The 16,738-nt window shown below is 39.5% G+C and overlaps 1 protein-coding gene across 5 annotated transcripts in view; it reads right to left on the bottom strand.

Moving 5' to 3' along the window:
• EYA3 (EYA transcriptional coactivator and phosphatase 3) overlaps positions 1-16,738 on the bottom strand; it is a 113,357-nt gene that overhangs the window by 39,610 nt on the left and 57,009 nt on the right. For 3 of the 5 annotated variants that reach the window (XM_012439916.3, XM_064363549.1, XM_064363551.1), the window contains 2 exons: positions 13,184-13,321; positions 2,868-2,953 (listed from right to left, as the gene is read on the bottom strand). In XM_012439916.3, the coding sequence (XP_012295339.1) occupies positions 2,868-2,953; positions 13,184-13,321 (224 nt within the window). The remainder of the gene's footprint in view (positions 1-2,867; positions 2,954-13,183; positions 13,322-16,738) is intronic. The other 2 variants (XM_064363550.1, XM_064363552.1) reach the window with 1 other exon arrangement.

Raw genomic sequence — 16,738 nt, forward strand, 5'->3', positions numbered from 1 at the left:
GCATGTCTGTGGTCTCAAATTACTCGGGAGGCTGAGGTGGGAGGATCACTTGAGCCCGGGGGCAAAGGTTGCAATGAGCTGAGATCATGCACTGCACTCCAGCCTAGGTGACACCTTGTCTCAAAAAAAAAAAAAAGTGGTTGGGCACGGAGGCTCATGCCTGTAATCCCAGCACTTTGGGAGGGTGAGGTAGGTAGATCACATGAGGTCAGGAGTTTGAGACTAGCCTGATCAACATGGTGAATCCAATCTCTACTAAAAAATATAAAAATTAGCCAGGCGTAGTGGCGCGCACCTGTAGTACCAGTTACTAGGGTGGATGAGGTAGGAGAACTGCCTGAATCTGGGAGACAGAGGTTGCAGTGAGCCGAGATCACACCACTGCATTCCAGCCTGGGTGACAGAGCAAGACTCTGTCTGTTAAAAAAAAAAGTTTTCTTAAAATATTGGGATAGGCTGGGCGCAGTGGCTCATGCCTGTAATCCCAGCACTTTGGGAGGCCAAGGTGGGCGGATCACGAGGTCAGGAGATCAAGACCATCCTGGCCATGATGAAACCCTGTCTTAAAAAAAAAAATGCTGGGATAAAACTTTTGGTTTCATAGGCACATATACGGCAAAACTTACCAAACTGTATAATTTAAATCTGTGTAGTTTACCATCTGTCAATTACTCCCTAATAAAGCTGTTAAAAAAACTGGGTATGACACACAGCTCAAATACACACCTAAAAAAATTCCACTGACACTGATATTGGTGGCAAGTAGGAAGAAGCTAACTGATCAGATCAGTTATTTCTAAATAGTCATTGGGCATCTCTACCATAAACCAAATATAATTCAATATATGTGTGTATTTGTGCATGGGCAGAAGAAGAAAATATTAAAGAAAAGAGTAAGTCATACTAGCAGAACTCAAAGGAGTTAAAAATCTAGCAGGAGAGAATACAGACAACAAATTGGTAATAAAATATAAGTCAAATAACTGAAATACATAACAGACAACTATCACCATAGAGTAGGATGGTGAAGAAGCTTTCTGAGATTAATATGTAGAGGAAGTAAGAACATGAATAGGCTCTGAAGAGGTTTTATTCAGGGGCCACAGATGTTGAGTCTGGTTGAAAGAATGGACCTCTGTAGGCCTGAATGATTGGTAAAGCAATAAGACTTGAGTTCTTTAGGCAACAGTATACAGCCTGTGGGCTGCGGAATAGGAAATGGGAACTCTCAAGTTCAAATCAACAAATAAAAACATGAAAAGACTCTGAGCAGGTCAGTAACCTGATAAAAAGTGGCACTTAGAGAAAATTAACGAGATAATATTTTAGAGAATGAACAGGCACAAAGGGGTAAAAACTGGAAATGAAATGAGCAATTAACCATGGTAATTCAAGATCAAAGGGGAAAATACCAAAACATGGGAGATAGCAAAAAGGAAAAGAAATTCTTCTCAAAGAATTTGAGAAATGAACAGATTGGGTAAGGTTGTGAGAAAAATAATGAAAGATGTCTGGTCTGATTTTAGGCCCACGTTTATTAAGAAAAATGTAGTGTCACTGACAAGAATTAAAAAGTCATAGGGAAAAGTGGTTTTACTTCTGGAGGACAAAGAGACAGAAAAGGGGCTGGAATAAAAGTCTGATTTTAGATATGGTGAATTTAGGGAAACAGCAAGACATTAAAGAAAAAAAAAGTCAATCAGTTGGAAGCCTGTAAATGTCATGAGGGAGGATTACAATCTTCATTTTAGCGATAGTAAATGGACATTATGTGGTTAAACATTCCTGTGGATGAACTAATTAACATGTGGAGTTACTAAATAGAGATAGTCCATGTTCAAAGACAGGATCAAAAAGAAGAGCTATGAAAGGGAAAGAGACAGTCCTTAGAAAAATAACAGGTACACAGGTGGGAACTCAATAAATATTTGTGGACTAAAAGAATAAACACGGCCGGGCATGGTGGCTCACACCTGTAATCCTAGCACTTCAGGAGCCAAGGTGGGAGGATCGCTTGAAGTCAGGAGTTTGAGACTAGCCTGGCCTGCATGTGAAACCCCGTCTCTACTAAAAATACAAAAATTAGCTGGGCATGATGGCGCATGCCTGTAGTCCCTGCTCCTTAGGAGGCTGAGGCAGGAGAATCACTTGAACCTGAGAGGCAGAGGTTTCAGTGAGCTGAGATGGCACCACTGCACTCTAGCCTGGGCAACAGAGTGAGTGAGACTATATCTCAAAAAAAAAAAAAAAAAAGCAAAAACAGTAAAATACTAAAAAAAGAACCAGAATAGTAATGTTAACTGTAGCCAGAAAAAGACCCAAGGAGACAGTGGTGATAATTGCTGTAGAGAAAACAACAAAATAACAAAAATCAAAAACTCTAGAACACTGAAGGTGTTACCAGTGATCTCCTAAGCATAAAGAGTTAATATAACAGCGATCAAGAATAAACCAAAAAAATTCACAAAGAATGAGTTCTTCATTCCACAAATACTTATCAAGTGCCTTTGATGTAAGTGGCAGACATTTTTCTATACTCTGGGAATATGTAAATGAACAAAGTAGAAAAATTAATCCCTACCTTCACGCAGCTTACATTCTAGTAAGGGCAGAGTAGTAAGTGAAGACAAACATAGTAAAGAAACAGACATAACCATATTCTAGAGAGACTCGGCAGAGGAACAACAGAAACTAGACAGTAGCCTAAGATGCCATCCAGGGTTCGAGTTCTGAGGGTATCCAGAAAAAGGTCTCCACAGCCCATACTATTCCTGGTTGTTTCTTAAATAGGCAAACTGACCATGGAAAGAAGAAAGAGCAAGCTAGATGAACTCTATCAAACAGAATGAACAAAAGTAGCACCATACCTGGTTTGAGATGCTGGCTACTGCTGCTGCTGGAATATTGGCAATTGCAGAAGAAGTAGATATCAGGCTGGCATTTGTGCTTGAAGCTAGAGGATTGATGGGGTTAAAAGATATAAAGATATTATGTAAAAAGTCAGAAGAAACTGAAAATAGATGTGTCTTAAGTGAACAGATTTACGAGGAGATAAACAACATTGGCAAAGGAAACAAATACTTGTTTTGCTTTTTAGCGTGGGGTAGCTCAATTTACACTTGGTTAAAAACAAACACTTCAAACATCTTTCTGTTTCAACTTGAGTCTTCAATTCTTCTTTCTAAAGGCCTAAAAGGATATATATACAATTCATAGCTCATACTAATAATACCAATGAAATTAGAGCTAAATCCAATTCCTCCAGTCCATCTTCTCCAGAGGCTGAAAAATGATTCACCTGCAATGTGGCATACTGTAAAGCAGTAGAGCTCTGGTAAATCTTACACTGTGAATTGTTTACTGTCACTTGCCCCAAGTTATGCCTTTCTTAATACAACATAATTACCTGAGAAAAAGAACTGGTCTTCCAAATTCCAAAAGCATTTAGATTGCTTCTTGAGTTCTCTACTCAAATAATGGGTTACTAATGTGGATCAATAAACACAATGACGTGGCATTTAGAGACTTTAGCAATGAGCCTGGAAAAACTCAGAAAATATTAAATATTATTCTAGTCAGGTAAAAATGTACCTTATATGCTACTTGGGCTGTCTTAAGACAAGTAATTTGGGGCCAGGTGTGGTGGCTCATGCTTATAATCCCAGTATTTTGGGAGGCTGAGGCAGGCAGATCGTTTGAGGCCAGGAGTTTGAGACCAGCCTTGCCAACATGGTGAAACCCCATCTCTACTAAAATTATAAAAATTAGCTGGGTATAGTGAGCATGGGCCTGTAATCCCAGTTACTCAGGAGGCTGAGGCACGAGAATCACATGAACTGGGGAAGTGGAGGTTTCAGTGAGCCAAGATCGCACTACTGCACTCCAGCCTGGGAGCAAGACTGTCTCAAAAAAAGAGAAAGAAAGAAATGCTCATTTCCATTCATATAAAATAATAAAAATAAAATAAAGGGAAGTAATTTGTTTTATATCCCTTCTATCATAGATTCATTCCACTAAGGTTTTAATCAAAATCTCAGTGGCTAGCATTGACACAGTGACTTTTCTCAGGTGAACAACATAACTGGTATTATCAGTACTGTTCTTAAACTCCTCATCTTCACTTATCATAAATACACTTAGACATGGTTCCTATTGCAGATGCACACACCATATGGGTTCACCATCAGGCTGAACTGACTAACTGACTACCTGCCGCATTAACAACAAGTCCTCCAGAGTGAAAATTAGTAAGAAAACTTCCACTGAGAACAGGGCAGGAGAACAAATGCAACAGAAACTTAAGTGCTCTGGTCAAAATCAGAGAATTTTCATCCCTTTCCCTAAAGGTACTCTACTTAGAAGACAGTCTAGAAGAGAGTAAGGTCAGTTACAGCTATTGCTGCAACCCCAGCATTAAGATGAAGAACCTAAGACAAAGAAGAGTTGAAGTAACTTGTCCACAGCAGCAAAGCTAATGGAAGATAACCAAGATGACAACTTGTATCTCCCAATTCTTCATCCAGTGCTTCTTCCTCAGAGTCAGCAGCTAAGCTAGAGTTCAAATTTCCTAGCTATGGCCAGGCATGGTGGCTCATGACTGTAATCTCAGCACTATGGGAGGCCAAAGTGGGTGAATCACCTGAGGTCAAGAGTTTGAGACCAGCCTGGCCAACATGGTGAAATCTCCTGTCTATTAAAAATACAAAAATTAAGCAGGTGTGATGGTGCATTGCCTGTACTCCCAGCTATGCAGGAGGCTGAGGCAGGATAATCACTTGAACTGGGGAGGCGGAGGTTGCAGTGAGCTGAGATCAAGCCACTGCACTCCAGCCTGGGCAACAGAGTGAAACTCTGTCTCAAAAAATAAATTAAAAACAAAACAAAAACAAATGTCCTAACTATCCAGAGTAACTTTATTTTCTATAGTACTCTTTGCTCCAGGGGAACTAAAAGACTCTTAAGGGCTTATTTTCTTAAACATAACAACTAAATGAAATAGGTTTTATAACTTTACAGATGGTATTTTCTTTCAACCAATATTCACCTTCTTTTCTACTGTGGCTTTTTCCTAAAAGGAAGCACCACAACATGACAATACACAAAGTAACTGACTTTGTAAATGGTTTTAATCATTCTTGTAGGGAAAAAATTTTGAATAGTTTCCAGATTCTGTTATCAGTACATTATCCTAGGCAGGCCTGCAATAAAACAGACTGAACATAGGTGATTTAAGATGGGAAAGAAAATAAAGAATTGATTTGATCTTTTAAATTTATCTTCCCCAGCAAGTCCATTTTTAGTTCAATTTTCTTCTGACCCTGGTCCTGGCATTTTCTCTTTTTAACCTATTGATCTTTAGTTCTGTCCTACCTTCTCCATAACTTAATTCTTTCTTTTTTCTTTTTTTTTTTGAATGGAGTATCGCTTTTGTTGCACAGGCTGGAGTGCAATGGTGCAATCTCAGCTCACTGCAACCTCCACCTCCCGGGTTCAATAATTCTTCTGCCTCAGTCTCCCAAGTAGGTGGGATTACAGGCATGCACCACCAAGCCCAGCTTTTTGTATTTTTTTAGTAGTGACAGGTTTCACCATGTTGGTCAGGCTGGTCTTGAACTCCTGACCTCAGGTGATCCACCCGCCTGGGCCTCTCAAAGTGCTGGGATTACAGGCATGAGCCACTGCACCCGACCACTTCACCATAACTTAATAGCGGTTGGAGGTACAACTCAGTCATATCTGATCTCTATATACATGAGGGAAAATGTACTCTGAATGATAAGGTGGTTTCAGAAATTTAACAAATTTCAAACCACTTAATGAACTGGACTGGAGGTAAAATGGTAGATCTTACAAACAACTGGCCATATACTCTTATTATATCCCTGCCAGAAAGTTTAATGGCTTGATTAGCTAGTTGATAAACTCTGAGTTTTTAACAAGTACTGTACTGAAATCACAAATTTCTCTGAGCAGTAGTTGGCTTCTATTATAGGGGATCTTGGTCTGCTGACCCAGAAAGTTCACAGGGCTTAATAACACTTTTTCTTCAACTAAGCCAAATTATTTCTAACATGTGGCAATCATTCATTCAGCAAACCAGTAAGTATATCAGGGTCAACTATGTGCGTAGAAACCACTCCAGCCGCTAAAGGATAAAATAGTAAGACAAAGTCCTGGCCTTCAAGGAGTTTCTAGTGAGGGAAGTTAGCCAATAATTAAAAATATTTTTTTAGGCTCTTGTAACCACCATAGAAACCAAGGCAAACCCACCTAAAAATGTACACAACCACTGCCTGCCCTACCACACATATAGCTATGACTAAAAACCCAGGCATTTTTTTAAACTACAGATCATCTCGTGTGTGTGTGTGTGTGTGTGTGTGTGTGTGTGTGTGTACAAAAACAATATTCAGCTGCAGGTTTAAAAACAAAAGCAGCAACAATTAACTATGCAACAAAAACTACAAATTTAGAGAATCAAATAAAACTCAAGTGGTAGTTCCTATTATTATATATCTAAAGGCTGCTAGCTCTCCAAATGCTAATGGCATGGCCAACTGTTTTTGGACAGCCCTCACTCCTGTTTTGACAACAGAGCTGCAAAAACTTGAAAGACAACACTTTTGAGAACCAGGCCCCAGTAGATGTCTGCCTAATATAGTCAATATACAGATACAGCTTTGAACAGAAGACCATGGTTACAGAATGCTAAGTGGCACAGCTGCACTAAGTGAGAGCACTACAAAGTTAAAAGATGAATTCATGCATTAATGGCCCATAAAAGTTTGTGTAAGATTTCATTTTTACCTAAATCTCTAATTTTTTTTTTTTTTTTTTTTTTGAGACGGAGTTTTGCTCTTGTTACCCAGGCTGGAGTGCAATGGCGCGATCTCGGCTCACCGCAACCTCCGCCTCCTGGGTTCAGGCAATTCTCCTGCCTCAGCCTCCTGAGTAGCTGGGATTACAGGCACGCACCACCATGCCCAGCTAATTTTTTGTATTTTTAGTAGAGACAGGGTTTCACCATGTTGACCAGGATGGTCTCGATCTCTTGACCTCATGATCCACCCGCCTCGGCCTCCCAAAGTGCTGGGATTGCAGGCATGAGTCACCGTGCCCAGCCTAAAATCATTATTTTCTGCTAGAGGCTAACAGGTGGGTTTCTAAAACTTACTCTCGGTACTCTCTTACTCTCAGTTGTCAACATTACTGACAATTCTTGATCCAGTAGAAACTGTACATATTTTAAGTTAAAACTGATTGACTAAGTGGGTCATTCATTCATGTAATCATTTATTTATCAAATATTTATTGAGTACCTACTATGTGCAAGCACTGCTCCCCACAAGGAGCTTAGTAAATCAAAATAATAAAAATTTCCAAATAAAAGATTCTTATTGTTGGAGTGGAGATTTACAGATCAACAAGGGACAAAGTTTAGAATGATCAGAGCTCAAGAAATCAGTAAGAACTCATGTTTAACTTAACACAGATACAGATTACTACATAGAGAAATATTTAGATATGTGTATTTACATATGTTAGTATACACACATATATTTCTTTGCTCTGTCAGCTGAGAAAGCCTAGAATAAATGTCACCTGACATCCCAGTAGCAATTAGCACCCCTCAAGCCCAGATTTTTTTTTTGAGACAGGGTCTCACTCTGTCACCCAGGCTGGAGTTCAGTGGTACGATCACAGCTCACTGCAGCCTATACCTCCTAAGGCTCAGGTGATCTTCCCACCTCAGCCTCCCAAGTAACTGGGACTACAGGCATGCACCACACCACACTTAACTAATTTTTGTATTTTTTGAAGAGGTGGGGTTTTGCCATGTTGCCCAGGCTGGAAGCCCAGATCTTGGTTTCTAATACCATTCCTTCTAGTAAAAGGAATCAGGTCTCCTTAAAAAAAGTGGTTGATAATAGGACTTGAATACATAATATACAAGATGAGCCTAGAGCACCTTGTAGTACCAGGAAGTAAGGAAGTGCTGGGGAAGAAAAACAACCAAAAACCAAAAAAATGCGAGTATGTATGTCAAAAGGCATAGGAGCCAACTGAAAGAGCTCCCAGTGGCCAAACTAGCAAAATAAATAACGTGATACTGGATTATAACCCCAAGTATAAATTAAATATCTATGAGTCCATAAACAAATGACTGAATAAATTAACAAACGGAGGAGAAGAGACAAATCTGGACAGAAGAATTCTAAATACATTATGTAGATATTCTACCATATTCTTATGGCTTAACTGGGGGCAGGCGGGACGGAGATATTCTACTGTAAAGGAGGGGCAGCAAAACTCCTTAAGTGTGGGCTGCACATAGTGACTTCTATCCAAAGAATACAGTATGGAAAGGGAGGAAAAACTTTATGGAAAAAACTGACAAATACTACTTCAAGTAGGTAACCAAGGTCAATATCAACAGTCATAAATAATGATGATAGTATAGCACCTTACCTTTGTGACCTTCCTCCTTAAAATCCATAACCCCAGTGTAATCATGAGAAAAACATCAGACAAATTCTAAGAATGGAGCATCTTAAAATATACCTGGACCAGTACTCCTCAAAATTGTCAAGGTCATTAAAAGCAAGGAAAAGTCTGAGAACCTACAAAGTCTAGAGGAGCCTTAGGGGACAAGATAACTAAATATAATGTGGTATCCTGGATGGGATCCTGGAACAGAACGAGGACATCATATAAAAACACAGGAAATCCAAATAAATTATGGACTTAGTTAATAATAACATACTAATACTGGTTCATTAATTGTAACAAGTGTAATATACTAACGTTAAGATGTTAGTAACGGGAAACTGTGCAGGAGGGAAGATAAATAGGAACTTTTTGTATTATCTGTTCAATTTTTCCATAAATCTAAAATTATGAATAAAAAATAAAGTCTAGGTCAGGTGCAGTAGTTCACGCTTGTAATCCCAGCACTTTGGGAAGCTGAGGCGGCTGGATCACTTGAGGTCAGGAGTTTGAAACCAGCCTGGACAACATGGCAAAACCCCATCTCTACTAAAAATACAAAAATTAGCCGGGCATGGTGTCGTGTGCCTGTAATCCCAGCTATTTGGGAGGCTGAGGCAGAAGAATCACTTAAACTCAGGAGGTGGAGTTTGCAGTGAGCCAAGCTTGCTCCACTGTACTCCAGCTTGAGTGACACAGCAAGACTCCTTCTCAAAAAAAAAAATCTATTAACAATTTTTTTTAAAATTGTACTTTAGGGCTGGGGTAGTAAAATTGTTTTTAAAAATCTCCTGATCAAAGATAGATTATTATTGTTACCAATGACACTAGAGTACAAAGACTCATTCAAAGACTGAATTAGGCTGGGTACAGTGAGTGGCTCACGCCTATAATCTCAGCACTTTGGGAGGCCAAAGCAGGCGGATCACCTGAGGGCAGAAGTTTCCGACCAGCCTGACCAACATGGTGAAACCCCATCTCTACTAAAAATGCAAAAACTAGCTAGGATGGTAGTGGGTGCCTATAATCTCAGCTACTTGGGAGGCTGAGATACAAGAATCACTGGAACCCAGGAGGCAGAGGTTGCAGTGAGCCGAGACTATGCCACTGCACTCCAGCCTGGGTGACAGAGCAAGACTCAATCTCAAAGAAAAGAAATAAAAATTGAACTAAAATTAATTTTGTAATTTCTGAAATTAATTTTGCCACTTGAATATTATTTAACCAATTAAAACATCTCAGCTGAAGAAAATGAACAAAGACAGGGCCACAGAGTCACCAGATACTCTAGGAAAAGGATGATACTAGAAGTCAGATCTACTCATTCAAAACATTTTTATGAGCATACAAAGACAGTCTCTTCTCGGCCACAGAGTCACCAGATACTCTAGGAAAAGGATGATACTAGAAGTCAGATCTACTCATTCAAAACATTTTTATGAGCATACAAAGACAGTCTCTTCTCATTATGGATGGTACCACTGAAGTACAAACTAAAGAAAAGGTTCTGATTAGAGTTAATCAAGCCAGAAGCAGATTAGGCTTTTGAGATAATTTCCCTAACTCCCCCAGGGAGGATGAGCTGCTGTCAATTGCAGAATGCCTGGGGTGGAATGAATGAACATTACTGTTTTGAACACTTAAAAAATTGGGTAAAGAAACAGCGCTGGACAGCTAACATTCATTAACCATGCTAAAAAGAAAGGGAAAAATAGAAGTGAGGAGAGTAATATTGATAGTGGTGAACTTAAGTAATTTCAATCTTCCAATAATATCATATTTCATTTTATCCAACTGTTTTTCTAACAATTTTGTCATCAGAATAAATGGCAAAAATTGATAACTTAATGGTTAACTTCTGCCTTAATTTCTACCCTGTGCTAATGAACAATAAAATGGGCCAATAGATTAACCAGAAAAAGGGAGGATAAGTGAATTTAGATATTTGTTAGTATAGGTTCTCAATTATGGGAGAGTTGATACTGATACCCTGACCTCTATACTGAAAAGCATATATATTGTACTCATGCTGTGGTGTCAGAATGCCTAGCTAATATCCTGCCTTAAATATTTGTTAATTTTGTGACTATAAATAAGCAACTTAGCTTTTCTGTGCCTCAGGTTCCCCCTCTGTAAAATGGGGTTATCAGTACTTCCCTCACTGGGTTGTTGTGAGGATTACATGAGCAATACCTACTGACTGCTTAGAAAACTGTCAAGAGCATAGTAAGCACTTCATAAATACCTACAATTATCATTTAATAGCAAAATTAAGGAAACCGGGTTAACTAATCCAAAAGAAGAAAATGTTCTAATAGAGAACAAATAAGAATAGTGATTAGTGAAGTTTAAGGGATATTTTCAAGACTCATTTATTTATTTATTTAGAGACGGCGTCTCACTCTGTCACCCAGACTGGAGTGCGGTGGTGCCATTTTGGCTCACTGCAACCTCTGTCTCCCAGGTTCAAGCAATTCTCCTGTCTCAGCCTCCTGAGCAGCTGGGACTATAGGCACCTGTCACCACACCCAGCTAATTTTTGTATTTTTAGTAGAGAATGGGTTTCACTACATTGGTCAGGCTGGTCTTGAACTCCTGACTTCGTGATCTGCCTGCCTTGACCTCCCAAAGTGCTGGGGTTACAGGTGAAAGCCAGCTCACCTGGCCTATTTAATTTAATTTTTTTTTTTTTTTGAGACCAAGTCTTGCTCTTGTTGCCTAGGCTGGAGTGCACTGGCATGATCTCAACTCACCGCAACCTCTGCCTTCCAGATTCAAGTGATTCTCCTGCCTCAGCCTCCCAAGTAGCTGGGATTACAGGTATGCGCCACCACACCCGGGTAATTTTGTATTTTTAGTAGAGAAAGGGTTTCTCCATGTTGGTCAGGCTGGTCTCGAACTCTCAACCTCAGGTGATCTGACGACTTCGGCCTCCCAAAATTCTGCGGTTATAGGCATGAGCCACTATGCCCAGCCTCATGACTCTTAAAACAATGGTCCTAACAGACCCCAAAGAGGTGATTCCTCTTGTTTTATGAGGGAGAAACAAGCATAGCTATCATGTTCCTCAAATTCTAGACATAACTACAGAGGAATGGTGGTTTTACATTTTAGTATGTTATTAATATAAGAGAACCCTTGGTCTTCTTTCACAACCTAGGTGTAAGTTCTAAACAGGTATTAGAAGAGACTTAGCAACTAAACTTACCTGTGGTTGGACCCAAAAGGCCTATCAACATAGAGAAATACTAGGCCGGGTGTGGTGGCTCACACCTATAATCTCAACACTCTGGGAACCTGGGGTGGAAGGATGCTTGGGCCCAGGAGTTCAAGACCAGCCTGGGCAATATAGGGATACCCCACCTCTAAAAAAAAAAAAAAAATAGAAAAAATTAGCTGGGTGTGGTGGTGTGCACTTGCAGTCCCAGCTACTGGGGAGGCTGAATGAAAGGATCACTTTAGCCCAGGAGGTCAAAGCTGCAGTGAGCTGTGATCACACTACTGCATTCTAGCTGGGCAACAAACAGAATGAGGCTGTCACAAAACAAAACAAAAAACCATAGAGAAATACTCTATAAAAATGAAAGGGAGAGGTGGAGAAGACAGGCAAAGTCATTCTCTCAAGTTTCTCCCTCCTGGTTTGTTCCCACTTTAGAAAGAAACAAGGGGGAGAGGAGAAGAGGAAAAAAAGAAGAAGAAGAAGAAGAGGAAACAAGTAAAGAAAAGGAGAGACTTGGTAAAAAGGAGGTAAAGGTAGCTCAAATGAAGGTCTTAAAACATAGAGACCAGTTCTGTTTCCACTGGACCAAGGAGAAGTAGTTTTCAAACATTTCTGAAAACAGCTAAAACTGAAAATAAAAATCTAATTAATTTACATCAAAACTTTTTTTATCACGAACGTTTACACATTAAGAGCACCTCAGATAGGTTTTTGAGGTCTCATACTAATCCCTTTACTATCCATTTTATAAGAAATAAGATTTAAAAGCTGGGAAACATCAGGAGAAAGGAGGCAGATGAGAAGCCAGGTATAAGGACACTAATCCCAGTCTGGAGCAATGACAAATTGCCTGCATTGGATTTAGAAGGATAGGCAATTAATTCCATAGTGCCTTTTGAGTTTTTTGTCTTCTTTCCTAATAGTCTTGTTGTAATCCTAACTCTGTTAGAGGAAGAACTTGGAAGGTAAAGATGTTTAAGCTTTAGTACCACGCTTTTTATCCTGAAAGAGAAGTAAGAATGAACTTCTTGAGGAAGAGAAATGCTCTCATCAAGTAGTAAACAGTGTGTTAGTGTGACAAAGACACAGCAGAAAAGCAGCACACACCTCACATACCGCTATGACAATTCACATAGGTCAGCAAAATTCCAACCCATGAGTCTTCTGCTCATTTATAGGACAAAATGCCACTGAAAATAGACTAGAACAAAATCAAAGGGTTTTTTGGACCCCAACATGCAAAGGGAAAGTTTCAATTCTATTAAGCAGTTTGCATTCCAAGTCTAAACTACTTATAAACCACACTTCTAAGCTGTGGCCTAACACAAAAAGCATGCACAAATCCAAGTATCACCCCCTTTCTATTTTAGAAGACAGAGCTCCTGTATTATCCAATTTGTTTGTAGATATACGTAGATTAAAAGCAAGAAACAATAATAATAATTTTAAAACACACACACAACCATGCCTATTTACCTTGAATGGGATAAGAATAATGTGCTGGGCTTGGCTGGCTTGTGGTTAACCCTGTAGTGCAGGTAAGAACACTGTGTTGACTTGGAGATGGAGTCTGAATTAAACCACTTTCAGGTTTCATACCTGGCCACAATGCACCTGAATCAGATAAATTGGACCAATTACAAACAATACACTGGGACTGAGGAGCATGGTTATGCTTTCAAATATCAGCCAGTAGGTTTAAAATCTAAATCTTAAAACAAAAATAAATTTGCTTGTAAGAGAAAATTATTGAATCTCCCACTTGTAATATACCACAAGCAAATAACACTTTTAAAGAATTAGGGGATGAGGCCAAAGAAACAAAAATGTTGCCACAAATCCCAATATGTATATAAATTCATTTCAATGATTGGGGGAAACTGACCAGGTTTCAAAAAAAGAGTTATTGACACCAAACTGGAGTATCTGTTATAAAGAGTGCCTGATGTTCATGTACAGTGATAAATAATTTATCCAAACTGTCAAGGTAGGAGACATTCTATGTAAGTTTAAAATTCACTTACCCATTAAACAAAGACCAAATTTTTCTAAAATATATTAAATACTCTCTGCCTTCTTAAGCTGGTTATTTTGTTACTTTTGTTTCTTCTGATTAGGAAACACATACCTGCTTATTTTTGTAAATTAAAAACATTACAGAAATATGTAATTTAGAAAAAAAATACAGTCATATATCCATCATCCAGACTTAACCACTATTAACAGTTTGCAGAAGAGTCGCCCAGATGATTTCTTCATCCTTTTTTTTTTTTTTTTTTTTTGAGACGGAGTTTCGCTCTCGTTACCCAGGCTGGAGCGCAATGGCGCGATCTCGGCTCACCGCAACCTCCACCTCCTGGGTTCAGGCAATTCTCCTGCCTCAGCCTCCTGGGTAGCTGGGATTACAGGCATGCGCCACCATGTCCAGCTAATTTTTTGTATTTTTAGTAGAGACGGGGTTTCACCATGTTGACCAGGATGGTCTCGATCTCTTGACCTCATGATCCACCCGCCTCGGCCTCCCAAAGTGCTGGGATTACAGGCTTGAGCCACCGCGCCCGGCCCATCCTTTTTTTTTTTAAGGATAGGATTTTGCTCTGTTGCCCAGGATGGTCTTGAACTCCAGGCCTCAAGCAATCCTTTTGCCCCAGCCTCCTTTAATGTTGAGATTACAGGCATGAGCCGCTACACTCAGTCCAGATTTCTTCCATGTATTCACTAATCTTTTTAAAAAGAATGGGATCCTGGTTTTTTTGTTGTTGTTGTTGCTGTTAAGAGACAGGGTCCTCCTCTGTTACCTAGGCTCAAATAATCCTCCTGCCTCAGTCACAGGAGTAGTTGAGACTACGGGCATGTGCCACCATGCTTGGCTGATTTTGTAAAGATGGGGGTCTCGCTATGTTGCCCAGGCCAGTCTTGAACTCCTGGCCTCAAGCAAACCTCCCACCTCGGCTTCCCAAAGTGCTGGAATTACTGCCAGCCAGGGGGGACTGTGTTATACATAGTATTCATAATGTGCTTTTCCACATAATACCTCTAAGATTTATCTTTCCAAGTCAGAACATATAAATCTATCTCATACTGACAAACAACATAGCTGTTCTTTTTTTTTTTTTGAGACGGAGTATTGCTCTGTTGTCCAGGCTAGAGTACAGTGGCATGATCTCAGCTCACTGCAACCTGTGCCTCCTGGGTTCAAGTGATTCTTCTGCCTCAGCCTTCCCAGTAGCTGGGATTACAGGCGCCTACCACCATGCCTGGCTAATTTTTGTATTTTTAGTAGAGACAGGGTTTCATATGTTGACCAGGCTGGTCTCGAACTCCCAACCTCGTGATCCACCTGCCTCAGCCTCCCAAAGTTTTGGGATACAGGTGCCAGCCACTGTGCCCAGCCCATTTTTATTTTCTTTTTAATGACTGGTTGTTCACTGTGTTCTGAACAGCTATGGTTGCTGGGCTAGTATAGTTGAAGCTGATAATAAGGTCTAAGAAGGTTCATCAACCAAACATATTCTATGTATGAAATCAATGCTAAGGTTAGCCATGACTTCAAACTCAACATTAACTCATCTCATTTATTTGCTCCTACTCTGATAAACCAGGAGTGATTGAATTTATAGCCAATCAACACATATATGCAATTAAAAATATAATACTTTGAGAATGAGAACCTCTGCTTCACCAGGGCACTGAGATACTTCAGTGCAACTCAGATTTGTCCAATTTGTTGATAAGCATGTTTAAGAATAGTAAAGAGAAATATGAAAGTCTTAAAAAGGCCAATAGTGGGATATGATAATCGCTTTGTTCCACACTCTGTTTAATTTTTTTGAGACAGGGTCTTGCTCTGTTGCCCAGGCTGGAGGGTAGTGGTGTAATCACAGCTCACTGCAGCCTCAACCTCCTGGGATCAAGGGATCCTCCTGCCTTAAACCCCCAAATAGTTGGGACCACAGGCACACTATGCTTGGCTACTTTTTGTATTTTTGCAGAGACGAGGTTTTGTCATTTTGCCTAGGCTGATTTCAAACTCCTGGCCTTAAACGATCCTCCCGCCTTGGCCTCCGAAAGTGCTAGGATTATAGGCTTGAGTTACTGTGCCCTGCCTTGCCCCAAACTCTGATGCATAAAAAAGGAAAATGTAATATTCTTTTCTCATCTACTAATCACATGAAATAACTTATTTTAAGAGACTGAGGAATACTGACATGAATTAGGAGCGTTTGCCCCATCATAATTCATGATCATTTAAATATGTCTTGTCCAGATTAGCCATAGCTAAGGTTCTTGCTATGTTTGATTTTCAACAATAAAAATATTCAAGAACGTTATTTTTTAAATATTTACAATGTAAAATGTGAATATTAGTGCTATGATTCCTCTGGCTGTGTATCACAATTTTTGGTAAATTAATTGCCATTCAACGTCACAATAACTTTGCAATTTATTGTAATTACCGTGATTTCTTTTTCCAAATAGGTTTTGACCCTAAGGTGTTAGATTTATAAACATGTTTATTTTTACACTATATGAAAATAATACATTATTAATAATAGTATCAACTGAGAATGTTTTGACAGTCTCCCTCTAATAAGATCAAAAATTAAAACATAAATGTCCAAAATAAAAATAAGTAGGAGATAGCTAGTTTTGAATATCTTTGGCCAGAAACACAAAGTAAATGATTAATATATAATTATTTTATGAGGAATAAAAGATAATACAGACAGTGCCTCCAGCATCACTGTAGACCTGGCTTTTCAGACGTGCAAATTATCTTCCTCTAAAAGCTCCCCTCCCACAATTCCAGACAATAGGCAGCATGACCCAATGGTTTGACTCCAAAGCACTATTGTTCATAACGAAACCCAAACCCTAATTACCTGACTATCAGTCCACTGCTCTATGTCAACAACTACAAAGTTTCTCAAGTACTTTTAAGCACCAAGAGCCTGCTGTAGAGAAACTGTCAGGCTAACAATGGGAGATTAAGTCTGTCTCTGAGTGCTTTCCTGCTGGCCCTGGAGTGGG

Source organism: Aotus nancymaae, unplaced genomic scaffold (assembly GCF_030222135.1).
Source record: "Aotus nancymaae isolate 86718 unplaced genomic scaffold, 86718_ANA_hifiasm-v0.15.2.pri h1tg000053l, whole genome shotgun sequence".
Taxonomy (NCBI): domain Eukaryota; kingdom Metazoa; phylum Chordata; class Mammalia; order Primates; family Aotidae; genus Aotus; species Aotus nancymaae.